At 32.5% G+C, this 27,726-nt stretch overlaps 3 protein-coding genes across 5 annotated transcripts in view; all 3 read right to left on the bottom strand.

Annotated features, from left to right (window-relative positions):
- Window positions 1-371: 371 nt before the first annotated feature.
- LOC111706195 (uncharacterized) lies at window positions 372-10,954 on the bottom strand. The gene is made up of 15 exons (XM_023478996.1): window positions 10,753-10,954; window positions 10,623-10,675; window positions 7,278-7,386; window positions 6,724-6,756; window positions 6,517-6,547; window positions 6,240-6,294; window positions 5,917-5,999; window positions 5,509-5,578; window positions 5,281-5,312; window positions 4,893-4,978; window positions 4,522-4,621; window positions 2,265-4,398; window positions 1,649-1,760; window positions 807-1,084; window positions 372-715 (listed from the first exon to the last, which is right to left on the bottom strand). The coding sequence occupies exons 1-15, from the start codon at window positions 10,796-10,798 to the stop codon at window positions 581-583; spliced, it is 3,357 nt and encodes a 1,118-aa protein (XP_023334764.1). The 5' UTR covers window positions 10,799-10,954; the 3' UTR covers window positions 372-580.
- Window positions 10,955-11,978: 1,024 nt separating this feature from the next.
- On the bottom strand, window positions 11,979-20,256 carry LOC111706191 (uncharacterized). Its single transcript, XM_023478995.1, has 10 exons — window positions 20,149-20,256; window positions 18,783-19,120; window positions 18,584-18,669; window positions 17,410-17,496; window positions 15,409-15,492; window positions 14,552-14,624; window positions 14,254-14,346; window positions 12,923-12,963; window positions 12,344-12,424; window positions 11,979-12,070 (listed from the first exon to the last, which is right to left on the bottom strand). Exons 1-10 carry the CDS (start codon window positions 20,187-20,189, stop codon window positions 11,993-11,995), a joined length of 1,002 nt encoding a protein of 333 aa, XP_023334763.1. The 5' UTR covers window positions 20,190-20,256; the 3' UTR covers window positions 11,979-11,992.
- The window catches only part of LOC111706190 (nucleic acid dioxygenase ALKBH1), an 8,512-nt gene continuing 987 nt past the window's right edge, over window positions 20,202-27,726 (bottom strand). Inside the window, exons 2-9 of one of the 3 annotated variants that reach the window (XM_023478992.1) lie at window positions 26,193-27,046; window positions 25,947-26,032; window positions 25,196-25,252; window positions 23,791-23,951; window positions 22,091-22,164; window positions 21,640-21,748; window positions 21,328-21,384; window positions 20,202-20,841 (exon numbers count right to left, since the gene is read on the bottom strand). In XM_023478992.1, the coding sequence (XP_023334760.1) occupies window positions 20,262-20,841; window positions 21,328-21,384; window positions 21,640-21,748; window positions 22,091-22,164; window positions 23,791-23,951; window positions 25,196-25,252; window positions 25,947-26,032; window positions 26,193-26,400 (1,332 nt within the window). In that variant the 5' untranslated portion in view covers window positions 26,401-27,046 and the 3' untranslated portion in view covers window positions 20,202-20,261. The remainder of the gene's footprint in view (window positions 20,842-21,327; window positions 21,385-21,639; window positions 21,749-22,090; window positions 22,165-23,790; window positions 23,952-25,195; window positions 25,253-25,946; window positions 26,033-26,192; window positions 27,047-27,726) is intronic. The other 2 variants (XM_023478993.1, XM_023478994.1) reach the window with 2 other exon arrangements.

Here is a 27,726-nt window from a genome sequence, read left to right as displayed (position 1 = left end):
CTTTACTCTAGAATTTAGGTTTCAGCAAACACTAGCTTGAAAACAAAGGAATTGAGTCTTCGCCACAAACTCTGAATTTCTAATCCCTATATCTGTGCAACCCAATGTCGTAGACCTTAAATATTTCAAACTATAAATTCTGTTAGATCAAATATTCTAGGTTTAAAATATCGAAGGTTCACACCATCAGGTTGTAAAGAAATAGGGATTAGACAATTTGAGTTTCTGGTTAAGACTCAATTCCTTTAAACATAACCAAAGTAAACAAATTGCACATAATAATAATAAGAATAGTAATAATAATAATAATAATAATACTGAATTATATGGAATATGTGAGCTGTAAGGTGTAAATATATGATGGACAAAAATATTTTGCTGGAATATATATTCTTTGTTCTCAAAGCAGTATAATTTTAACAATCATGATCTTTGGATAAAATAACCATACAAAACTTTGAATTGTTAAGTTTGTGCTTCATGATATTAGAGCAGTAGAAAAAAACAAGGTTTAAAAAAATGCAATAATTCTGAAGTCTAAATACCAATGGACGGATTATTAACATTGGTTTCCAAAATTCTAGTCTTTGGACTTTTTGAAAATATTTCTGGGTGAGGGAGAATTGTTGAAGAGCTTCTGCATCTTTTCCTTGACCCTAGTCCCTCCATGTACACTTGGAGATGGTCCAACCACTCCATCTTCCTTTCCATCATCCTCAAGATCATTTATTTAAAATTTAACAAATTTAAAATTCATTAGTGCAAAATCACTGTCTGTCTAATCTAATCTAATTATTTAAGTTTACCTGACTAGGAGCAAAATCTGGAACTGGAAGCTGTTCTTGATACGGTTCAAATGCCATGTTAGTGGGTTGCATCATGTGTTTTGAGAATGTACTTCTCCGTGCCACCTCCACCTCCGACATTAGCATGAGGAGTGCAGTTTCCAGATAGCTTGTTCCAGCATGTGCTTCAGCTTTTGGGTCAGCTGGCGGGTCACAGTCTGCTGTTAGTGCAGGGTTGGACTGAATTAGTTCAAGTAATCCGGCCAAACCAGGCAGTACTATCTCAGTTAATGTTTCCTCTAAAAATCAACTCAATATTTTCTTGAACTACGTTTATTTTACTTCTACAAGACTTAACAAAATTCTGAAAATAAGTTAGAAAGTTTGAAAAGTTAGAAAAGTTTGAAAAGTTTGAAAAATTAGAAAAGTTTGAAAAGTTTGAAAAGTTTGAAAAGTTTGAAAAGTTTGAAAAGTTTGAATAGTTGGAAAAGTTAGAAAGTTAGAAAGTTTGAATAGTTTGAATAGTTGGAATAGTTTGAAAAGTTTGAAAAGTTTGAAAAGTTTGAATAGTTTGAATAGTTAAAATAGTTTGAAAAGTTTGAAAAGTTTGAAAAGTTTGAAAAGTTTGAAAAGTTTGAATAGTTTGAATAGTTTGAAAAGTTTGAAAAGTTTGAAAAGTTTGAAAAGTTTGAAAAGTTTGAAAAGTTTGAATAGTTTGAATAGTTTGAAAAGTTTGAAAAGTTTGAAAAGATTGAAAAGTTTGAAAATTAGAAAAGTTAGAAAAGTTGGAAAAATTATAAAAGTTGGAAAAATTAGAAAAGTTGGAAAAATTAGAATAGTTGGAAAATTTTTTGAACTTATACCTGGAAGCCCTGCTTGAGGAACAGCAGATAGAGTTTGTAAAAATGATGAGCAGAGACATCTATTAGAGTAATTAGGAGTTAGTAGGCTCCAGGTCTCAGGCAGGCCACACACCTTTAACAGTTTCTTAAGTTTTAAAGTAAATTTTTTTAAACAGTACTTATACCTGTAATAAATATAGTAATAACCCCATTATCTTTGAAACTTGATGCTATCGATATATATATATATATATAGTGCTTAAAGTCATCTAACCGTGTTATCAGTCAGTTTAATCTTTACCTGTACATTTATACCAAAATATAATTAGTTGAATATAGACTCTGTTTATGGACGGTAAGAACTACCATTGCCCGGTAGAGTATAGAGTCTGATAGCTTTTGTGTGGAAAAATACGCACTTATACTTAACAGTATTCGGTAGAGGGGATAGTGTTTGATAGCTTTGTGTGTTGATAAATACACACTTAGACCAACCAATGTTCGGTAGAGGGGACAGAGTTTGATAGCTTTGTGTGTGGATAAATACACACTTAGACCTACATGTGTTCGGTAGAGAGGATAGAGTTCGATATCTTTGTGTGGATAAAAATATTGGAGTAAGGCATTTATTACATACCTTTGAGAGAAGAAATGAAGAGGATTGAGATGAGCGAAGAGACTGTTCTGTTATTGCAAGTAGTTGGAGAAGAACTTCTTCAGTTAACATTAGTTTATCAAGGAAACCTTCTAGGTTAACAATCTCGGTCTGCTCCAGGGGTTCCTTTATTAGGATAGCAGATGTACTTCTAAGCAGACAAAGTTGAACAGACAGCTCTTCATTTCTACTTATCCCAACCAAGAGCTCAACCAAGCCTTTAATATCAGTAATTCCAATAGAGCAGTCTGTAATCATCTCTATTAGTTCAGCTGTGTATAGAATATCAGACCCTGGTTCTGTATTATACTTGTGCAGTCTGCCAACAAGCATACTGTCTTGACCCTCCTCACATAAAAACCTGACTGCATGTTTGATGTTGTTTCTAATATGCTCCTGATTTCTAAAGGCGGTTCGAAGAGTTTTAAAAAGAAACTCTGATAACTCCAGAGAATCCTCTTGAACAAGAAAATGGATAATTGCTGATAAACAATTTTGACCAATTATCTTATTCTTGTCCCTATCTCCAACCAGTTTAATTAGAGGCTGAATAATAATATCTTTTGTAATGTTGCTTCCCATATGTATATTGGACTGGAGAAGGAATGTCACAAAAAGCTTGGTCAGATTGTCATCTTCTTTTTGCAAAATATCGTCTGCAGAATCCACATCACTAATCAAATCACAGAATCGTTGCAATAAGTTGAATACTTTAAAGTTGATAGAGACAGACTCATGGGGCTTTGACATGTAGAAAGATAAAGAAGATATCCACTGCTTCTCTACTTCTTCACCAAACATGGTTCTAATATGGTTCTCGCTTGAAAGATTGTTAATGATAGAGGATTTCATCATTAACTGGGTGCTTAGAGAAGGAGATTTCAATGCTAGCTGGACTGAAAGGAGAGGTAGAACCCCGGTCAATAAACTCAGTTTACTCCTCACATGAGAATTGGGAACAGAATCAAGAAGAAAATGAACCAGGTCACAAATGCAGAAATGAGAATTCTGAGAAATTTTGAAACTAAGCACTGGCAGTAATGTCCTAACTAGAGATTGAATGATGGAAGCATTGAAAGAATGACGAATAAGACAATCCAAGATCAGCTCTTTCAGTTTCTCAATTTTATCTTCTACTTCAATTGAGGTTAGTAGTATAGCCATACTTTTGATAGAACTCAAAACAACATCCAGCTCAATATCTGTAAGCAGTTGGCTGAGCAAGGAGTAAAGTAAGCTAGTTCTCATCTCTATTGAAACAAATCTACTAAGTGCACCAACTCCCTCACTCACAAGTAACCGTCTTTCTACATTCTTATTGTCAACCTGCTGCCAAAGATGTGGTAGAATCTCTTCTTCTGTTCTAGATACACTCCAGTCCTCTCTGGAAGCAATCCAGACAAGTGCTGAGAGTATCTTCACCCTGGAGCTTTCTTCAGGTTTCTTCAAAAGGTTCACAAGTACTCCCAGTAGCTCGTCACGGACAACAGTTTCCTCATGTTTGTTTATAGGATGGAGAAGAAGTGGAATAATTTCTATTCTCACTGATAAAACTAGACTTGACACAAGAGTTGGCAGACGCTCAGCTAGTATTTGAACAATGTCAAGATCACCTTCATTTATATCCTCTGGATGCAGAACACAAGCTTCAGCCATTAAATAGTTGTGAAACTCTTTTGGTATACTCCAAACCTCACTGCCCTCAGAATCTGAATCTGCCGTAGGAGGCTGATCATCTGCTAGAGATGCTCCATCTCCCTCTTCCCTCTCCTGAACCAACTGGGCACACTCAAGCTCTAGTTTTACTGCAGACTTAAGTTTTTCTTCAAGTTCAGTTTTAGTGGACTCTGATGAAAGTAATGCATATTCTAGATTATCCTTCTCCTTCTGGACTTTCTCAACTATGTCCTTCAACCCCTGCTTGTCTTTTATAAGATTGTCAATTGCTTCAAGACGTTCTGCCAAGGCAACCTCCAATTCTCTATTCTTCTCTTCTGCTCTTTTCAGACCTTGGTTCAGCTCTTCTTGCACCCGAAGAAGAGCTGCAATGTCAGATTCTGCTTGATCTTTACAATCTCCAACCTCCAGCTGAGTAGTATCTTCTCCAATGGTTTCACTGAAAAAAATATTTAACACTGAATTGGTAAAATTGTCTTGATGGACATATTGATTACTTTAAGGGTTGTAATTTTAAAAGTCACTATAATACCAATTTTTGAATATGATCAAAATGACAAACCTTGGATCAGGCTGTGGTTGACCTCCGTTTCTAAACAAGTTTATTAGAGAGGCTGGAGATACCTCTTCCCAGTCATCAAAATCTTCCTCATTGCATTCATCTGAAACAAACGAATTTAAAAAGCTGAAAATGATCAACATGCCTATATATCATAAACCCAAAAAGATTCCAGTCCTTATGTAGCAGCAATATTTTTGCTTTCAAATGGCTCCCCAAAGCAATCAATTCTATCATAGAACAACATAACATAGATGTTGACAGCTGTTATCTCTTGTTCCTCAACTGTACCACCCATATTTCTTTTCTACAGTCATACTTTTGTGTTACAACTTTGCCTTGTTTTTTTATATTTTAACAGCTGTATCTTTTACCTGAAAATGTGACAGCTGTAAACTTGTAACCATTTCTCACAAGATAATCATTGATCATAAAGTTCAGCATTTTAGCTTCATGCGGCCTTAAATAATTACTAAGTTTAGTATTTTAGCTTCATGCGGCCTTAAATAATTACTTAGTTTAGTATTACTACTTCAAAAATGAAGGGGTTACATTTATTTATTACTGAATTGGAATAACAAAGTTTTAAGGAAATAAATACAATTTTAGGCAAAAAAAAGAAAGAAAAAACTTGCCAGTTGGATTCAAATGTTCATCCCCCCCTTCCCTTTAATCTTCAAAAATCATATAATTCTCTCCCCCCGAAAGAGGAGGGGGGGGGGCGGATTTCTAAAACTATACACCATACAAGTTTATCTTCACCTCAAAGGTATCTCTTCTGTTTCATCTTCATCCTAATAAAAATACAATTTTTTTTAATTATTTACAAGAGGCAAAAACAATCAAAACTCTGGTTAATGATGTGTAAAAAGACCCAATCCATGAGAAAATTAGATCATTATCTAACAATAAAACGATCAAAGATTATATTCTGAGATTTTTCAAATCAGTTGTAATTTATATTTCTAGTGGGCCAGACAAGTTAATTACCTGAAGCCCAGTCATAGGTTCAGATAGAGTTCTTCTTCGTTCTTCAGATGTAAAATGTGAGATAGAACTTCTAAACAATGTTTTTTAAATAATAACATTTAACATAAATCACCAAAAAGAGTGGAATAGTGCTGTCATCTGCTCTTTATTTTTTCCCCCAGGTTTTGTTTACTTCTTCTGTACATTGTCTTTTTCATAGTTACCATTTTTTTCTTTAACTTTATTACAATTTTAGTCATTTTCTGTAGGACTGAAGAGGATAAAACAATATATCAAAATTAATTTCCAAACCCAAGTATTTCTATCTGCGAGAGTGAAAACCTTTTTTTCCAATATGAACAATTTATATATACCTCAATTTACTTTAAAGATATCTTGAAATTTGCACTTTATTGAATAGTTTCCAACCTTAACTGAGTAATGGTCTCTCTCGCTGTTCTCAGTTCATATTCAAGAACAGCCATTCTATCCTCCTCTCTTCTATCTGTATCCTGAAATAATATTGTTCACTTTCATTCTATCATTATTCTTTCTAAACGCTGGACTGTACAGAAAGTACAGTGTACATTGTATAAGAGAAAACCTTGTTCATAAAAACAAGTACACTGTATTAATACATGAGTCCAGTCTCCACTAATGAATAAGTCCAGTCTCCACTAATGAATAAGTCCAGTCTCCAATAATAATTAAGTCCAGTCAATCCTAATCGTGTCCAGTCCAGTTCTAAATACCTCTGAGTATCTTGTAATCCTGTCTATAGAATCCAATGTCATCTGACTGGAGGATCTAGGTCAAATGAACATTTGAAACTTGCAATCTCCTTGATAATTCTGTTTGTATAAGTGGAAAGTTGCAATCTCTCTGGATAGTTTCAGATTCTTGAATTTGTTATGTAAATGTTGTAACCTCCTAGATAGTCAAGTTATTTTTCAAGTTAAGTTGCAATCTTCTCAGTGAACACTTTGTTTAAAAGATTAATTTCAATAATTGAGGCAATTATTCATTTTCCTGGTGATATCATAATGACCGCCGTGTGCTCCTAAATTGTACAAAAATATAAAAAGAAATTTAATAAATATATAAAGGAAAAAAATGTTAAATGATTTTTTAGAGTTTTGTATAACTCTTACATAAAAAGCTTAAAAATAAACAGTTTAAAAAATAATAAATCCATCAGATGAATTAAAATGTTATTATCAAAGTTAAAAATTTTACCTCTTGACCCTGGTGAAAAAAGCTCTCTCCCTCCTAATATTATCACATGGTTACAACCACAAAGTTATGAACTTAAAGGGAGTGACCGGCTATGTAAGGTAGTTGAACTGAGTATGCAGTATCCTGAGTTTGAGCGCAAATTCGACGTTCAAAATCCCTACTTTGGGGATGGATACGTTTTCAGAATTGGTTTTTTTAAATTATCAAATAACGGCCAGTCACTCCTGTTAACTCTGTGCGTCATGAAGAACAAAATGCATCAATGGCGGATTTTTAAATTCTGTCTGTCTCGCGGATTTTAAGGTTAGGTGTTTTATTTTTCTTAAAATACAACATTATGCGCATTTCCATTAAGAATTTAATGCAGCATTCAACTTGAATGTGTGCTAGCTGTTTAAATGTGAAAATGCGAAAAAATTTAATTTTCACTTCAATTGAATGTATGCAGATGCAGAATTGGTAAATATTGAGAAGGAATTCATCTTTTAAAATTGTTTATCGAACTAAAAATATTATTTGTTTGCTAATACCTACAATTTGGAAAATGAAAGAACCTGGGGTACATGGGGTGGATCTGGGAGTGTCTGTGAGCTGGCCAGCTTGTGTTGACCCATCCTGAATATTCGCTGGATCCTGGAAAAATTCCTTCAACACCCTTAACTCCTAAAAATAACAGTTACAAATAAAATAACTGGTATATAAAAAATCTTCCCTGATAAAGCTGGCAATGCCCGATTTACAACGGTACCCTTAAAAGCTGTGTCTAATCAAGTATGAATCAGATATCAATTTTTTGTTTTGATTTATACTATTTATTTTCATATTCGGTTTCTCTGCGTAATTGATTTGCGCATTTCTTGTTTATAAGAAGCAATTGAAAATTAACCGAATTAAAACTTTAAGAGTAAAAAAACAAGAGTGTATAATCTTCCACTGAAATAATATCGTACACTTTCATTATATCCTTCTCTCTTCTATCTGTATCCTCAAATAATATTGTACACTTCCATTCTTTCCTTCTCTCTTCTATCTGTATCCTCAAATAATATTGTACACTTTCATTCTATCCTTCTCTCTTCTATCTGTATCCTCAAATAATATTGTACACTTTCATTCTATCCTTCTCTCTTCTATCTGTATCCTCAAATAATATTGTACACTTTCATTCTATCCTTCTCTCTTCTATCTGTATCCTCAAATAATATTGTACACTTTCATTCTATCCTTCTCTCTTCTATCTGTATCCTCAAATAATATTGTACACTTTCATTCTATCCTTCTCTCTTCTATCTGTATCCTCAAATAATATTGTACACTTTCATTCTATCCTTCTCTCTTCTATCTGTATCCTCAAATAATATTGTACACTTTCATTCTATCCTTCTCTCTTCTATCTGTATCCTCAAATAATATTGTACACTTTCATTCTATCCTTCTCTCTTCTATCTGTATCCTCAAATAATATTGTACACTTTCATTCTATCCTTCTCTCTTCTATCTGTATCCTCAAATAATATTGTACACTTTCATTCTATCCTTCTCTCTTCTATCTGTATCCTCAAATAATATTGTACACTTTCATTCTATCCTTCTCTCTTCTATCTGTATCCTCAAATAATATTGTACACTTTCATTCTATCCTTCTCTCTTCTATCTGTATCCTCAAATAATATTGTACACTTTCATTCTATCCTTCTCTCTTCTATCTGTATCCTCAAATAATATTGTACACTTTCATTCTATCCTTCTCTCTTCTNTTTTTTTTTGGGGGGGGGGATTAAATATGCATTACATTTTAGGTGGGGAGTTTATTTTCCAGAAATATATTCAACATTTAACCTGAATTCTTGCATGTCTTTTTCTACACTTTTCTCTGACTTTTTCTTGTGTTGCTTACCAGCCTGAACATCATTCACATTAACATTTATTTATTTATTTATTCATTTATCTTTATCTATTTATTTATTAATTTTATTTTTTGTTAATTATTCATATCTTAATCTTTTAAAAAATCAAATCCGTTCAATTCTGTTTCACCTTATTTAAAATTAAAAAACCTGACTAATAAAAATTTCATTAAAACTAATCTTAAATAAATCATAAACAAAATAATTTAATTACCATATGGACTTCAAGAAGAGGAGCAGAAGAGACAAATATATTACACACCTCACAGCTGAAAAAATAAAGGAATTAAAGGTTTTGTCGACGTGTTTTCAAGGGTAACAGAAATGACACCATTGTATAATGTATATTCTAACCAACCTGAGCTCAGTTTGAACTTTTCCAGAACCCCCTTGAGAACCTTGAACCTTCTTCAGATGCTTCTGACCTTTCTGATGGTCTTCCAACCCTTGCTGGGAGGTCACTGCAATATGTCAATACAGGATCCGCCCAAATAGATCAACTAAGTCAAAACAATTCGAAAGGTCTTCAATGACTTAACAAGGTTGTAAAGATCAACACAGAATGTTAAAGGTCAACTTAAAAAAGTTTGTCCATCATTGAATAAAATTGGTTTTTAACCTGACACATTGCAGACTTCACAATGAAACTTAGACCCAGCACTCATGCCTCCTCCAACCATGTTCTATATAATCATATTCAATCAATCAATCAATCAACGAACAAATTAAAAAATTAATTAAATAATCATGCCATTTGAAGCTAAAAACAACCACTCACCCACTATAGAATCAACAAAGCAGCCAAGTAGCTAATTAACCAACCAACCAACCAACTGAATAACCAACCAACCAACCAACCAACCAACCAACCAATTAATACCTTATGTTTCTTCCCTGCAACATGAGCATTGTAGTTCACCTCTGTTTTCAAATCAACTGCACAGGGGGGACAACTAAAATATTAATTTTGTCATTTCTTCCCTTGAACCTAGAACCTTTAATACCTTCAAAACCGGACTTGAGAAAATAAAATATAATTTATTATATGCCCGGGACAGAGAGCTAAATGTAAAGCACAGAAGCCAAGTTTAATAGATCTCTGTACAGCGAGGACAAGTAAAAAAGTCTTTTTTTGGACCACCCGGTCTTCTGCAGTCATCAAAACAAGGAACAAGTAAATAAGTTTCACTAAAATCTTATCCGACTAATAGCGTCTGTAAATATTCCAACAAAAAATACCAGTTTTAGAAACTAATGAGAAGAGAAGAGGATTTGAACTAGATAAAGATGTGATTGTAGGAGAAGCATAATTTCCCTTCTCGTTAATTTCCAAAAAAATGTTATTTCAGTTAAAAAATAAGTGGATGTATTTGGTTTATCTCATTTACATATTTTGGTTACATAAATTTACGTAATTTTACCAAAATTACGTAATATTAATCTTGAAATTTCGCAATTTGGTAAATCAGGTAATTCCTTATTTTAACTTACAAATAAATGGATGTCTTCATCTCATTTCCTGGATTAATCGGGTTTGGGTTAAACACAGCAAGAACCTGAAGAAAAAGTTAGATTTAACTAATTTATCAGATAGCCCCCCCCCCTTTCATCTGAGTTAGATTTAACTAGTTTATCAGATAGTCCCCCCCCCCCCAGTTGCGCCACTGATTGCCATCTCTGCAAGGAGGGTCACTTGAAGTTTTAAGATACTGTGAGGCCCTGTAAAGAAAACTTGACATAACAATGGTAGGATGAATTTCTCATCAGGAAAGGTTAAAATGTTTGTTTTAACAGAACTGAAATCTTTAGAATGGGATATCCTTAATCCCGATCGGTCAATTAATCTGGAGATTAATAACAAGATGAGTAAAAGCATTATTTAATCTCGAGATTAAGAAAAAGAGTGGATCAAGCCTTAATCCCGATATCTACCATTCAAAAGTTCCCAGCTCTAGGTCTACTATTAAAAAAAGGGGTTATTTATAAAATTACCTTTCCATTTCCAAGGAGTTCTGCATACAACTCCAATGCAGTCAAATGTAAACCTGTTAATAACATAATTATAATAAGTTTAACTAAAATAATATTATATTTTTCTTTTCATTTATCAAACATGTTCTACCTTCAGCAAGTAGTTGCTCAGCAATGTCTCTGTGTGTTAGCGCCATTAAGAGTTCAGTTTCCTGTCATTTATCTAGCCATTACAAGCTAGGTTGCCATAGTGTCTGCAAACACAAATATACGTACAATTAAACAAACACTATGAAATTACTATAATAACATTAACAACATTAATAAGAAAGAGAAGTACAATTAATTATTTCATTATCTATGCAAAAAACCTTCCTTAATGTAAAAAAAACAGAAGAAAAAATAATGAAATTTAACAAAAAAAATAAAGAAAAAGCAGCAACAATTCAATTTTCAATTCATTAAGTGGAATAAAATTAAGGTCAAGTGACTAATTTACGTAAGTTCCAGACTTGCAGCTTCTATTTTGCTAGGATTTAAATTTTAACTTCCTCTGCAGCACTGGACTGACCCGTATTTTATAACTGTATACAGTGAGAACTGCTTAAAACTGCAGATTTGCCGAAAGTGCAACAGAAGCAGCATTAAAAGCATCACTTTAAAAACTGGTAGCAGTAGTCTTGGCGGGAGAAGAAGGATCAGTAACATCAGTTCAGTACGTATTAGTAGCATTAGCTGAAGACGTATTAGTAGCATCAGCTGACGACGTATTAGTAGCATCAGCTGAAGACGTATTAGTAGCATCAGCTGACGACGTATTAGTAACAACTGTTTCTGCATTGTTTTCAACCTGAACCGCTTGTGACGGATTTCCAGCAGTCTTCATCTTTGCAAGATGCTTCTTACCCTTTATGTGCATCTGAACAGTCAGAAAACACGTTTATTTCTGATTTAAATAATCAATTTTAAAATCAAAAGAACAAATTTAATGAATAGCTAGAAGTGTTTAAACCACAAAGACTGAGTTCAACTACTTTCTTGTGCGGTCAAGCTGAACAGAAGTAGTTCAACTCAGCTTTGTTGGCTATTCATTAAACCGCCTGGTCCCCAGAGGATAAAATATTTGGCGGACCACATTTGAAAAAGCACAGAAATTTTTTTTTTTTCATGAAGAATAAAATTGAATAAAGACGATTTTAGTTTAGTTTAGATACATTAATGTTAGCCAGGAATTTAGTTAATAAATGGTGTTAACTGTGCCTCAAGTGCATTATTGTTAGGACAGCTTACTTGACAGGTTTCACACCTGGATAAAAAGATAAATTAGAAAAATAATAAAAAACCTGAAAAAGTATGTTTTTTTTTAAAATGAATAAATTAATCCTTAGAGGTTAAAGTATATTCCTATAATGAGATTTTGCCATGGTTACAGATGTTAGTTCTACATTACAGTATTCACACATTTTCTCCTTCATCCAGGGGTCAAGATAATTCAAGAAAATTACAGTCATCGTTGAGATTCATGATTGACATAATATGAAAACCTGACAAAATATTCAAATAGACCAAGGGGCCGAGCACTGCAGCTGAAAACTTACTATTAGAATATCTAAGCGAGTATTAAAAAAAATGTATTTCCATCTAATTTAGTCTTGTAGGTTGCTTTTATTAATAGGAAGGGAGGAGGGGGGGGGGATCAGTGGAAATTTTTCCAATTAAATACTAGTTATCTGGACCCCTGCCTGCAGAGAACATTCTAAAACTTTCTTCTTGGGAACATCCTTCCCGTTCCTCTTACAGTATTCATCCAACCAAACCTTCACCTGGAAGGGACTGTCCTTGTAATTTCAATTGACCCTCTAATTTCAAAACGAGAAGCATGCTTTTAGGCCTTTCTTTCATCAATTATATTGATGACATCATTGTATTTCTAACTTGAAATGTTTTTACTTCAAATAAATGTCCCTTGGTTTCTTGAGTAGAAATATGCAAGACCTTCGATAAGTCGCACAACTTGCATTTCTAGAATATATTAGAATTTTACATTTTGTGCTTTTGAACTTTAATATTTCAATATTTTATTTTATTTCACCAGTTTATCAGGTTGTCATTCGTTAAATGTGGGAAAAAATTATTTTTCATTCTTTCAACACTCTCAATCTCTTCAGCAGAATACATAATCCAACCACTACCTTCAACACTCTCAATCTCTTCAGCAGAATACATAATCCAACCACTACAGGTTAAAAATCTCTCACACTTAAGGGTGAGAGAATTAACCTGTATTTTTGTTTGTTTGTTTAGATGAATCAAAATTTTACCTTTTTGTCGTGATTCTTTCCATTCAGATGTGAAGTTGCAACTGAAAATAAATGATTGTGAAGAACTTAAAATATATTTTGAAGTGACTGTTGACATATTTGCCTCTTCTTAATCTAAATAACACTTAGCAACATATTCTCTATAACTTGCTATCTTATCTCTGCAATGTATGACCCAAGTTCAATAATGCGTAGATGAAGCAGGAACCTAGTTAAACCAGGAAGAATATCTTAATTGTACTTTAAAAAGGGGTTGGAGAATATACTTCAGTCCCGCATACCTGGGTTCACATACACTTTATATTCGGCAATGATTTTTATGAATTGGAATAAAATATACAATAATAATAGTATCTTTAGTAGTGCTAGTTATGCATTTTGGTACCTTTCCACCTACCAGACTTTTGTCGGGTATAGCAACCTATGAATTCAGTTTTCACTTCTTAAACGGAATAGAATTTTAAATGTAAATTATTAACTGACTGAACACTTGAAACTAAATTGACAGTCCCTGTAAGGTTAAAAGTAGCACAATAAATACAGGTAACTGAACTTTTGTGCCCTTGTTAACCTTTTAACACCTCTAGCACACACATGTGCTAGTAGAGGAGGATATGCTATGAACTGTGTGACCCTTACTACACCCAAAACGGCATAAACCCTTAATTGTACAATGTACATTATCTACTTTTTGATCAAATGTAAATGTTAACAATGTATTTAATGGCAATTATGACAATATGTACAGCATGAACAATTGTGTACACCTACATGAATCTGTGTAGACAATATAACGTAAGAATCTTTGTGACAACATGTATGACGCCCTGTAGACACTGTACTGTTTAATGCCCTGTACACAAAGTACTGTATGACAATGTGTACCTAGTGCACAATATGTACTGTATGAACCTGTGAACCTTATTTACTTTGAGATCATGTGGACATTTTGTACTGTTTAAAACAATGTATACATTACAATCAGGGAGTAAGGAATAGAAGGGAAATATAACTGACGCGGTACTCCCTACCATACTTTGCAAACGGGTACTTCATTTATATAAGATATATTTGTCTGATGTACATTTACTGCGTATACCATAACCTATTCTGAATATTTATTATACAAATGGAGTACCGTCTGCAAAGCATGTATAATCATTTGGTATATACACTGTTCTCTATGCAGATGTTTATATACTGTACTGTATAATCATTTGTACACTATGTACTGAATGAACACTTAACATGTGAACAAAGTGTACACATTGTACAAGGTATAATCTTGTGTACACTATGACTGTACACATTACTCAATGTACTCTATGAACCTATGTTTGAACTTAGATCCAGAAGACAAAGTTCACAGCGTGAAGGTCGAACCAGTTGAAGTAGTTCATCAGGGAGAGCTGTATCCCAGGTATCTAAACATTTATAACACTATTATTATCCTTAACAATAATTTTATTATTATCATTATTTGAATTAAAATAAGTTTACATGACTAGTGCTTATTTCATTTGGAGAATGTGGGGGTTCATCTTAAGATTTGTTGCTTGCTTGCGCAATGTAATTTTAATGCCCCGTTACATTTTCGTTCATATTCATATTATAATTTGTATTATTTACCTAGATAATCCTTCTGCCAGTTTGCCAGGCGTTCAATGTTAAGGAAACTGTCAACTTTAACATCGAGTCCAACCTGAAGTTGAATAAAGAGTAAATTGAAAAACCCTCCCTTTGAAAAAACAAGGTTTTATATTTTCCAAAATTTGTATTCTTTATACTCAAAACTGAATTTCTTAATTTTAGAAAAAATTAGTTTTGAACACCACGGAAGTTAAGTTCAAGTGTCTTAACTGCGTTTTTTCTTCTTTTTTACTGTAGACTTTGATTACACTGGTGAAAATGTTTCCTCAGGAAGATAAAAGGAAAAAATCAACACAAACCCTCCTTTGTTGCCATAACAATTAATCATTTGGTTAAAAACCTTGGTCCCAGATTTAAACTGATTAAATCTAATCTCTTAAATATCATTGCCAGTGTGTACTGTACAAAGTAATACAAAATCAATCTGTAAAACAGATTTACCAGCGGTACAGTACCACACCATACAGTGCACAGTACAACAGCATACAGTGCACAGTGAAACATCATATGCTGTACAGTGCCGCACTATACAATTAAACAGTATCAAGCCATACATTTGTACAATACCACACTGTACAATTGTACAGTACAAAACCATACACATGTACAGTACCACACCATAAAATTTACAGTACCACACCATACAATTGTACAGTACCGCACCACACACTTGTACAGTACCACGCCATAAAATTGTACAGTACAACACCATAAAATTGTACAGTACCACACCATACAATTGTACAGTACCACACCATAAAGTTGTACATTACCACACCATACAGTTATCTGTACCATACTGTACAATCCTTCAGTATCAAACCAAACAATCTAACCTTCTTCTTCTTGAGTACGGATGTTCCCGTTTTTGCAGCAATATCTGCCAGTGCTGCCTGAACCTTCTTGTCATGATGCTGTCCCTAAACCAGATAAAACTGGATAATAAAATAATGCTGCTGTCTCTAAACCAGAAAAAACCAGATAATAAAATTATGCTGCTGTCCCTAAACCAGATAAAACCGGTTAATAAAATAATGCTGCTGTCTCTAAACCAGATAAAACCAGATAATAAAATAATGCTGCTGTCCCTAAACCAGATAAAACCAGATAAAAAATAATGCTGCTGTCCCTAAACCAGATAAAACCAAATAATAAAAAAATGTCTGCCAGTTAACAGATACAATGTAATTAACCAATTGCAGGGGTCCATATAATTCCCAAAATAGCTGATTTTCTCGATCCCAAAATAATATTTTGTCCCCAACTTTTATTTAAACCAGGGGTTCATCTGAACACAAGGAGTATGAAATAAATAAACCTGATAGCTTAAACCAGGGGTTCATCTGAACACAAGGAGTATGAAATATATAAATCTGATAGCTTAAACTAGGGGTTCATCTGAACACAAGGAGTATGAAATATATAAATCTGATAGCTTAAACCAGGGGTTCATCTGAACACAAGGAGTGTGAAATAACATGCGGCAGAAATGACTCATTCTGCCCCCTCATACATGTATCAACTATGAACTGAATGAATAAATGTCTTTGTTTTTTTTGTTATTCAGTATATATAAAAATTACCGATTCTCTATACATTTACGTGGCGTTTGTACATCAGAGTGTTTAGGAAACAACGACATTACACTATGAGCTGATCCCTGTGCAGTGTTCAGTAAAGGACACTTAGTTTCCCGATTTTTATCTAAAATACCTGTTTATTTCTCGTTGTCTTTTACAGTACATGGTCTTGGTAAATAACACTACAAAAGCTTCGTAAATGGAAAATATCATATATACCTTATAAAGTAAACTATGTGATTAATAAGGTCCACTAAATAAGCTCTATATCTGAAGTACAGTACAAAGGTCTACTATATAAACTTGATATCTGCAGTATAGTACAAAGGTCTATTTTATAAGCTTGATATCTGCAGTACAGTATAAAGGTCCACTATATAAGCTTGATATCTGCAGTACAGTACAAAAGTCCACTATATAAGCTTGATATCTGCAGTACAGTACAAAGGTCCACTATATAAGTTTGATATCTGCAGTACAGTACAAAGGTCTACTTTATAAACTTGATATCTGCAGTACAGTACAAAGGTCTACTATATAAACTTGATATCTGCAGTACAGTTTAAAGGTACACTCATAGATAAATAAATAAACATATATAGCTTATGTACGCAAAATCACCAAGAATTGTACAGTCCGCGAACTCATACTTCTATAGGTCAAAGTGTACTTCAATGATAAGCGGGGTGGTTTGGTGTTTTAATGGATTTCATAATTATTAAACCACTCATTAAAACATCTCTTTACATTTATATCTTTCAAAATGAAAAATGTCGTCTTAAGCGCAATCTATCTTTATCTATGGGTACACTATATAAGCTTGATATCTGCAGTATAGTTTAAAGGCCCACTATATAAGCTTGATTTCTGCAGTACGGTATAAAGGTCTACTATATAAGCTTGAAATTCTGCAGTACAGTACAAAGGTCCACTATATAAACTTGATATCTGCAATACAGTTTAAAGGTCCACAATATAAGCTTGATATCTGCAGTACAGTATAAAGGTCCACTATATAAACTTGATATCTGCAATACAGTATAAAGGTCCACAATATAAGCTTGATATCTGCAGTACAGTATAAAGGTCTACTATATAAGCTTGATATCTGCAGTACAGTACAAAGGTCCATTATATAAACTTGATATCTTCAGTACAGTTTAAAGGTCTACTTTATAAGCTTGATATCTGCTGTACAGTATAAAGGTCCAATAAACAAAACAGTACAGTATACTATGTTCACTATTCAGTAAGTACCTGGTAATGATCCTTCTGTACAACATCACTTGAAAACTTGATACCACACAACCCACAGGAGAATACTGTACACTGAGATAATATTTCCTAAAAATGATCAATTCAATATATATTTAAAGATATCAAAAAACCCGTGGCAAGTAAGACATTTTGTAATATCTCTTTCAATATTAATAGCAGCCGGTTCTATTTTTGAATGTAGACTCATATAATTTGTTAGGAGTAGGATATGAAGTCAGATTGTCTAACGAGGCCGGAGATAAAAAATCGGAGCCGACGGAGGTCACTTTTCAGAGGTTCCAAGACTCCGGAAAGAGATAGCGACAATCTGACTTCATATCCTGCTCCTAACAAATTATATGAGTCAACATTCAAAAAAAGAACCAGCTGCTATTAATATTGAAAGAGATATTACAAAATGTCTTACTTGCCACGGGTTTTTTATTTAAAATCATTCAACAATCAACATATTAACGGAAATTCCACAAGTTTGAATTTTCATCTCGTCTGGGTAGTATTAGACCTTTATGTTGATTATACTCATGCACCTCACCATGCACTTTAACATCTCCCTTGTAAATGTTTTGATTTTACCTGGTTGACCTGGTCAAATTTGTGTTTAGTTTGACATCATACAAGTACTATTCAACTTACATTGTGATTTTTTTACCCATCAAGCGTAATTTGGGAATTTGATCGTTTCAATCGTATTCTAATAGACGAAACCTGTGAAATTTGTGAACTTATTTGCGTACATAGAACTTATTTGCGTACATAATGTTGTGATCTTACTTTAAAAAATCGTAACATGACCTCCCTTGTGTACACCATGACCTTACTTTTGTACGCCATGCCATGACTTCACTGGTGTATGCTATGACCTCACTTAAATATGCTATGATCTCACTTATGTATGCCATTACCCCAAGTGTAAATCATGACTTAACTTTGACCTCACTTGTATAAGCAATGAGCTAACTTTGACCTTAATTAATCCTCTCTTAAGTACACCATGATCTCACTTGTAAATGCTATGACCCTAAGTGCACACCATAACCTCATTTGTTATCATCATGACCTCACATAAATACCTCAAGACCCCACTTGTGTATGCCACGACCTAACATATAGTACATCATGACAGCAAGTTTACAATATGACCTCATGACCTTACCTGTGGCAGATGCCCATCATAGTTGCTTGTCCAGTCAGAATCCATTATTTCCCGAAACCTTCTCTTTCTTCCCTGGGCATCTACAGCTGAAAATAAAATTGCTCAAACTAGAAAAACAGTTGTATTAAAAAGTATTCCCAATTAGTCTTAAAAATAATAAAATTTTGTTAAAAATAATCCTTTTACATAAGAAATATACCTGGCGCTGAGGGTTCTGCCAGAGCCTGCAGTCTTGATGTTACATCACTTGCTCCATTGGACCAGTTCCCGCCTTGGGCTCCATTGGACCAGTTCCCGCCTTGGGCTCCATTGGACCAGTTCCCCCCTTGGGCTCCATTGCCTCTACCCCTCCCACCTCTAAATCCACCCCTGCCCCTCCCTCTTCCTCTCCCCCTCCTACCTCCATTACCAGATTCAACGCCACCCCATGCTTGTCCTGCTACAGGCTGACAAGGTTCTACGCTGCTCCATGCTTGCCCCGACACAGGCTGCCCTGGAGGATACTGATGTTCTGCTGGATACTGTTCACCTACAGCTCTGAAAAGGGACTGTTAAGTTTTATAAACCTATTATATAAACTAGTAATCTCTGTTTAAAATTCAGTGATGATGATGGACCAAACCTCTTTAGAGTAATAAAGTAGATTTTAGTTCCCCATTTATTGAAAATATATTTCGGTTTGGGTTGACTCTCGTCAGTTCCAATGATATAATAACCATCAAAATCGATAAAAAAAAAANAGATAAGTCATTAATAATCAATTGATTTAGAGAAACCAATTTTAAGGCAATTAAAGAATAAACATTTTAGAAAAGAAAGATTTACTACTGTGTGTGTCCGTGTGTTCAATTTATGTACAATGTTTGTTAAAAATAACCCAACTTAAAATTAATAATCAACAATTCAAATTTAAAAAGTAAAACCAGCGATCCTTTAGTGTTTAACATTCCTCATTTTCTTGTTAAAAAATAAAAGATTAGATGTAGCTTCACTAATCCGAATATGCATTTTTATAAATTGCGGATTTTTAAAAATCATTCCCGCATTTCAAACTTTTTTTTCTGGAATTATCTGAAACTAAAATTCATTTCACGCAAATACTAATAAATTGAATAGAATTGAATAAATTGAACAATAAATAGATGCTTAAGTTTAAGTGATTCAATTAAACTTACTTCTAAAATAAGTAAGTGAACTGAAAAATATGGCAGGGGCATAGATTTCACTGGTCCAAGGGGAGGGGGGGCTGAGCCCCCATAGCCCCCACTCTCTGACTACACCTGTGAGTAACCGATATTTTTGATTGACAAAAAAATATCTTTCACAGTTTCACAATCTTAAAATCAATTAATGAACTTATATCGCGCACCTGCTCTATATTTGATTATACTTTTTAGTATGATAAAAGTAAATTCATTTGGTGACATGAAAGATATTAAAAATGTTTTTGTTCCTTTTCCTAGCTCTTCAAAAAAGAAAAGTTATAAAACCAAATAAATCCTGTAAGATGTTAATCAGGCAAAAAATTTCCTTTTATTTTGTCGTTTACAGTTTAAGATTTTTACCTGGAATTAGAATATTCACTGTATCTAAAATTGTCTCCCATTTTTACTCCTTCTGAAAATAATTTGAATAATTAAAATATTATTTTAATATTATTGAATATTTCTGAAAACTTTTAAAAATTAACTTGTCTGATATTCAAATTGATCCTGTGAGTCCGTAGATAGTCTTTTACAAAGGTTAAATCTTCATAAATTTTTAATTTATTTATTGTTTCTTCATTTTTGTTTTCAGCATTCATCTTATTGATTGATTCATCTTCTTGCTTTGTTTTCTTAGTTTTCTCTTGTTCAATCTTGTTTCTAAAAACATCTTGTAATCTTGACTCTTTTTGTAATCTTGACTCTTGTTGTATCCTTGACTCTTTTTGTATTCTTGACTCTTCTTGTAATCTTGACTCTTTGTGTAATCTTGAATCTTGTTGTATTCTTGAATCTTGTTGTATTCTTGAATCTTGTTGTATTCTTGAATCTTGTTGTATACTTGACTCTTCTTGTAATCTTGACTCTTCTTGTAATCTTGAATCTTGTTGTAATCTTGAATCTTGTTGTATTCTTGAATCTTGTTGTATTCTTGAATCTTGTTGTATTCTTGAATCTTGTTGTATTCGTGAATCTTGTTGTATTCTTAAGACTAATTCAGAAGAATTTAATAAATCTATAAACCTGTTGTCTACATCCAGATCACAGATTATCCTGAAAAATAAAGGAGAACATATAAAATAAGTTTTTATATATTTTCTTTAAATTGATAATTTTTACATACAGTTTTCTAAGTGACATGTGGGTCTAAGACAGCAGAGAAAAGGGATAACATTGAAAACATAAAAATTAGACATCAACATGCATTTCCACCATTTCGGGGGGATTTCGACCAAAAATCATTGATCTTTTAAATTTAGGGTACAAAAGATACCCTTAATAAAGTATAAGCAAATAAGCTGAATAAGCTGAATAAGCTGAATAAGCTGAATAAGCTGAATAAGCTGAATAAGCTGAATAAGCTGAATAAGCTGAATAAGTTGTATAAGCTGAATAAGCTGAATAAGCTGAATAAGCTGGATAAGCTGAATAAGCTGAATAAGCTGAATAAGCTGAATAAGCTGAATAAGCTGAATTAGCTGAATAAGCTGAATAAGCTATATAAGCTGAAATGAATTTGATTCTCGAAAAAAAACTTACCTTGGAACAGCGTGGTAGCTGAGACGAGCAGATTTATCCATTACTATTACACTTCCACTAAATAAACTCAGGTCTTAAACATATTCCCAAGACCCCCCCTCACCCCAGTGTAGGGGGGGGGGGCGTATTTTGAAGTTAGAGTGGGGGGGGGTCCAAACTCTCAACTTTTAAGCTTCTAAAACCTTGCTTACATACTTTTCGTCGTTTTGATAATCAAACTGGGGATGGCTTTTTAGCTACAGTTTTCAGATCAATGTTCCAATTCCTTTCCAGATCCTGAATTTTTTGCCTGACAAATAAAGACATAGTTTCCTTGTTAGTAAATAAGGAACCGGTTTCTGCTCTGTTGTTTCTCCCCCCAGCAGGAAAACAGCGGATTGTCCCAGGCTCATTGAGATTAAAGGAGCCGACAGATTGTGTTCTAAATAAAATATAAAAACACTAGAAATATGGGACTCATAAATTAAATAAAATGAGACTTTAATATATGCATTCTTTATGCACTTTCAGCAACATTTAACAACATTCTCCATTGCAAACAGTGGATGCATTTTGATTGAGTGATAAAAGGATTGCATAACTGATTGATTGATGGATTGATTGATAAAGGATTCCATGATTGAAAGATTCGTTGATGGATTGATTGATAAAATGATTGGTTGATGGATTTTTTTATAGATTTGTGGATAAAAAGATGCCATAAATGATTGATTAAAGGATTATTAATTGGTTGGTTGATTGATTGATTGATTGATAAATATACCTGAATGATCTGTATGACCAGATAGCGTAGATGAAGGAGGATAAAAATTAACAATGGCAGCCTCAGCTTTGTATCTAATATATTATTTATGTTTATAAGAAATTCTATACACTCGACATATTTTCATATTTCATATTTTTATTCAACTACAAAGCACGAGATAATACAAATAAAAAAATCACAATTTAATATGTAGTTTGGACCCGCCTAACCAGAGTAGGTTGTTTTAATTGGTTGGCCCACTATAAACGAATGAGAATTGCAGATAAAAACAATGTACATTGTACATTTTAAACATAAGAATGATAGTAGATAAATCAGGAAAAAGGTAAGGAGGAGGTGAGGGAGTATAAAGGAAAGGGAGGATACTCAGCGTAAGGGTTGGAACAGAGGGTAACATAAGTTATTAGAATCATGTTTATGAACTACAGGGTGAAGAAGATAGTAAAGACTAAGCTTATCCACATGATACACAGTTTTTTTTTTTACAGATATAATTTGCATTACTATCTAAATAGATCTTGGCGACTTTTCTTTTAAACGATTTTGCAGATTTAGTTTCTTTCAGCTCAAATTCAATCGAATTCCATATTTTTGGCAATAAAGCAGAGGGAAAACATTCTAGAGTTTTAAAGAGAACCTGTTCAAGTTTATATGATTTTGTTCTATTTGGTTCAGCTAAAGAATAAAAATGAGCAAATGAACAATTGAACAATAGAACAATTGAAGAAAAGTCCAAATTGAAGAAATGAAGAAATAAAGAAATAAACAATTGAACAATTAAAATTTGGACAAATGAACAAATAAACAAATGAACAAATGAACAAATTAACAAATGAATAATTGAAGAATTGACTTAATTGAGGATATAAAGAAGAAAACAATTAAAGGGAAAAATGTAAAAAAAAAGGAATGAATGAATAAAATGATAATTAAATAAATAAAAGAGTACATGAATAATTATAAGGATAAATGAATAAATATAAGGATGAATGAATAAAGAAGGATATATGAACAAGTAAAAAAAAGAATGAATGAATAAAATGATTAATTTATAAATAAAATGATAAATGAATAAATAAAAGAATGAATGAAAAAATATAAGGATGAATGAATAAAATGATTAATTTATAAATAAAATGATAAATGAATAAATAAAAGAATGAATGAATAAAAAAGGAGAAATGAATGAATAAAATGATGAAAGGGTGAATAAAAGGATGAATGAATGAATAAAAGGATGAATAAAAGGATGAATGAATGAATAGAAGGATGAATAAAAGGATGAATGAATGAATAAAAGGATGAATAAAAGGATAAATAAAAGGATAAATAAAAGGATAAATGAATACATAAAATGTTGAATGAATAAATAAAAGGATTGATAAATTGATAATAAAAGAAAGAAAGGATAAATAAAGGGATGAATGAATTAATAAATAAATAAATAAAAGGATGGATAAATAAAAGAGAGGATGAATGACCGCATGAATAAAGAAGAGAAAGGATGAGTGAATGAGAGGAAGGTTGAAGGATGATTGAATGAATGTAGGCTAATGAGGAAGGGAAAATGAATACATTTTTTGGTTTAAAGTATAGCACAGGGTAAAAAATAGGAAAACAAATGTCCAATTTCTTATATTGTAGGTGGGGATAATTCCAGATAATATATATCCCTGTGAAGAAGGTTGTATGTATACCTCTGGTGTCTGAGTGCTTCAGCAATACACTTCGCTACTGCAGCAAGATCTTGAGGAAAATCAGCATTGTTTTCATCATCATCATTATACTGCTTTGTGTCCCAGTTGTGATGGTAGCCCAATGTCGACCAGCGGAGTTTATCAACAAGTCCTTCATCAACCTTTGGCATTCGTTATCAACCTTGAGCCTTTATAATCAACCTTCGTCCTTCATTGTAAACCTTCAACCTTAATTATCAACTTTCAGCCTAAACTATCAACCTTCAGCTTTCATTATCAACCTTTGCATTTCATTATCAACCTTCGGCCTTCAATATCAACCTTCAGTCTTCATTATCAACCTTGAGCCTTTATAATCAACTTTCGTCCTTCATTGTCAACCTTCAACCTTAATTATCAACCTTCAGCCTAAACTATCAACCTACACCTTTCATTATTAACCTTCTGCCTTCATTATCAACCTTCAGCCTTTATTATCAACCTTCAGTCTTAATTATCAACCTTGAGCCTTCCTCATCAACCATTGCCCTTCATTATCACCTTTAGTCTTCATTATCAACCTTCAGTCTGCATTATCAAGATTCTTGCTTATCCCACTTACTTTATAATACCTCTGATTTTTTATCCGTCCCTTTTACTTGTATTATCCATCTTATTTTATTATTCCTCTTATTTTATAATCCATCTTATTTTATTATCCATCTTATTCTATTATCCATCTTGTTTTATTTTTCATCTTATTTTATTATCCATCCTACTTTATTATCCATCTTACATTATTATCCATCTTACTATATTATCCATCTTACTTTATTCTCTATCTTAATTCATTATTTAACTTATTTTGTTTATCTTTTTATTTCATTATCTATAATACTTTATTATCCATCTTACTTCATTATCCATCTTATTTTATTATCCATTTAATTTAATTATCCATCTAACTCCATTATCCGTCTGACCTCATCATTTTTCTTATTTTATTATCAATCTTACTTCATTATCCATCTTATTTTATTATCCATCAAACTTCATTATCCATTTACTTTATTATCAATCTAAATTCATTTATTATTCATCTTATTATATTATCCATCTTATTTCATTATCCATCTTTCTTTATTATCCGTCTAACTTCCTTATCCATCACACTTTATTATCCCTCTAACTTTATTATTCATCTAAATTCCTTATCCATCATAATCATCTTACTCTATTATCAACCATCTTACTCTAATGTCAACCATCTTACTTTTTTTCAACCATGATGCATATCATATCTAATTATTTAATGTATACTAATAAGAATGGACATTTCAAAGTTATTCTAATCTAACTTAACATCTGCATGTGCTGGTTTCTAAACATTCTTTTTTTCTATAGCTAAGACAAGGTTGATATTTTCCTTAGCTCGGGAAAACCAGTTTTCAACACTTAGCTGTCCATCGAAATTCCTTTTGTACTGCAACATTATAATAATAAAGAATCAACCATCATTACATAGAAATCAAGGCCGAGCTAACCATCAGCAATAACAGTCAAAAATTAAATATTACCAATCAATGTTGACCTTGGGACATATAATTTATTGTATAATTGAGACTATTTTGCCTAAAACTCATTCCTCAATTTTAAGTTCATTTAGTTGGAAACATTTGGTAAAGTAAAAACTTTTCATGTTCTGAAAGATTTAACCCTTTCTCATTACAGCTGTAAAATAAGATGTTCAGTATCTACTATTTAATTGGTTTCTATTGCAAAGAGTACAGCTGTAACCAAAATTATTATTTATTTTTATAATTTTATGATTTGTAACTGAATTACTTTCAAATATTCCCTAAAAAACATTCAAACAATCAAAATAAGACAAAACAGTACTTCCCCAGTTTGCTTGCTTTTAGTGTACTGTACTGTGCTTCACTGCACTGTACTGTACTGTACTGTACAGTACTGTACAGTACTGTACTGTACTGTACTGTACTGTACTGTACTGTACTGTACTGTACTGTACTGTACTGTACTGTACTGTACTGTACTGTACTGTACTGTACTGTACTGTACTGTACTGTACTATACTGTACTGTACTGTACTGTACTGTACTGTTCTGTACTGTACTGTTTTGTTCTGTACTGTACTATATGGTAATGTACTGTACCTGTGATGTGGTGTACAAAGATAGACAGGTGTAAGCCCAGTACAATTCCTGCTCCGGAGTGAACAAATCCAATATCAGGATCAGTCCTTAAGAAGCAAGCAGAGGATAGATAACATGGGGAATCCAGCATTTTCAAATGCAAGTTGAACAGTTTCAAACAAGGAATCATTCAATACCATTTTAACGACAACAATGGGAATATTTCAAGCAATGCAATGTAAACCCTTCTTATTCTCTGTCGCTTTCCTGGATTTCGTTTAGACGCAAACATCCTCCATTTTGCTTTTAAATTCATATTTTTCGGAATGTCGCCATCTTTGTTTTCCACGTGGATCTCCATGAAGTGCTCTGCCACGTGAGCTGGATTCCGAGAATCTATAACGGCATCCAAGCTTGGTGCAGGCACTCTTTGCTTGTAATATTTAAAATCATTACGAAATAAATTTTCAGTCATTCTCTCTGAAAACAAGAAAATCTAATAACTAAATTTTGAATCCAAAAAGGAGACTGTGCTCAAATTTTAAGACATTGATTTACAAGATTGAAATTCAATTTTTTATCACTTCTATATATGATGTGTATTTTAAATTGTTTGTTTTTTCTCAGGATGTTATGGGCAAAAGGAAAATACAAGGAACTCTAAGTTGGCACTAGAGAGGAACTTGTCTGAAAGAGTTACTCCTTGAAATACATAGTTTTCAATTTTCCAGCGGGGGGTCAATTCAATTCAAGAATCTAATAAATATTGATTACATGTAAAGTTTATAATTTTAACTAATAAATAACTTGATAGACTCACACATTTTTAATACATTATTCATTTTCATGGTTTCTTAATTTGATGATTTTTTTATTGCTTGCTTAATTAATAAATTGAGAACGAGGTTTGTTCTTTTTTAAAATGTTTTTAATTAATTCCAAGAATGAGAAATTCAATGACTACTTCTTCATGGCATGCATAATTGACAAAAATAATCGAGTCAATTGGGATTTTAAATGAATTGTGATTAATTGATTAAATGCTGGATTAATTGATGGGTCCAAGATCCAATGATTAATCGTCTTCGTAGATAGCGTTGATTTAGTTTGAGTCAGTAAATCTGAAATCAAGAACATTTTTAACAATGTAGGTAGAATAAGATATTTCATTTTAACTTTTAAATATAAACTTTCAATCTTTTAAAGATGGATTGATAGATAAATGGGTCCAATGGATAAATAGAAAGAAAGACAATTTAAATAAAAGTAGACGGACAATGGAGAGATTGATCCATAAATGGAGAGATTAATAGAAAGATCATATATTTTAATGTCTAGATTGGTAAATAAGGCAAAGAATTGATAAATAGATGGAAAGAAAGCTGCATGGATAGATTGATAGATGGTTGGATAAATAGATAAGATAGATAGAGATGTATGAATAGATTTAAAAATACAAAATATAAAAAAAAAACATTTAATTCCGGCAATTTGGAATACTAGTTTTTCCAAACTTATGAAGAAATAAAGGATAAAAATAGATTATATATTTAATATGGTAGTGTACTGTACTTTTCATAAGTTATGTACAAATTAATTGAATAAAAAGAGATTATATATTTAATATGGTAGTGTACTTGTACTTTTCATAAGTTATGTACTAATTAATTGAATTAAAGAGATTATATATTTAATATGGTAGTGTACTGTACTTTTCATAAGTTATATACTAATTAATTAAATAAAAAGAGATTATATATTTAATATGGTAGTGTACTGTACTTTTCATAAGTTATGTACT

Source organism: Eurytemora carolleeae, unplaced genomic scaffold, assembly GCF_000591075.1.
Source record: "Eurytemora carolleeae unplaced genomic scaffold, Eaff_2.0 scaffold672, whole genome shotgun sequence".
NCBI classification, from domain to species: domain Eukaryota; kingdom Metazoa; phylum Arthropoda; class Copepoda; order Calanoida; family Temoridae; genus Eurytemora; species Eurytemora carolleeae.
The sequence above is the reverse complement of the archived record's forward strand: the minus strand, read 5'-3'. Positions and strand labels throughout refer to the sequence as shown.

Coding starts and splice junctions, on each gene's coding strand:
- LOC111706195 (XM_023478996.1), bottom strand. CDS start 10,798: ATGGCGCTAACACACAGAGACATTGCTGAGCAACTACTTGCTGAAG. Junction 6,295..6,516: donor GGTCATTATGATATCACCAG/GAAAATGAATAA, acceptor CATTTGACCTAG/ATCCTCCAGTCAGATGACAT. Junction 4,979..5,280: donor ACAGAAGAGATACCTTTGAG/GTGAAGATAAAC, acceptor TAATTATTTAAG/GCCGCATGAAGCTAAAATGC.
- LOC111706191 (XM_023478995.1), bottom strand. CDS start 20,189: ATGGGAGACAATTTTAGATACAGTGAATATTCTAATTCCAG. Junction 19,121..20,148: donor AGTGAATATTCTAATTCCAG/GTAAAAATCTTA, acceptor GTCCCTTTTCAG/AGCTGTAGGTGAACAGTATC. Junction 18,670..18,782: donor GGCAGAACCCTCAGCGCCAG/GTATATTTCTTA, acceptor TTTTATTTTCAG/CTGTAGATGCCCAGGGAAGA.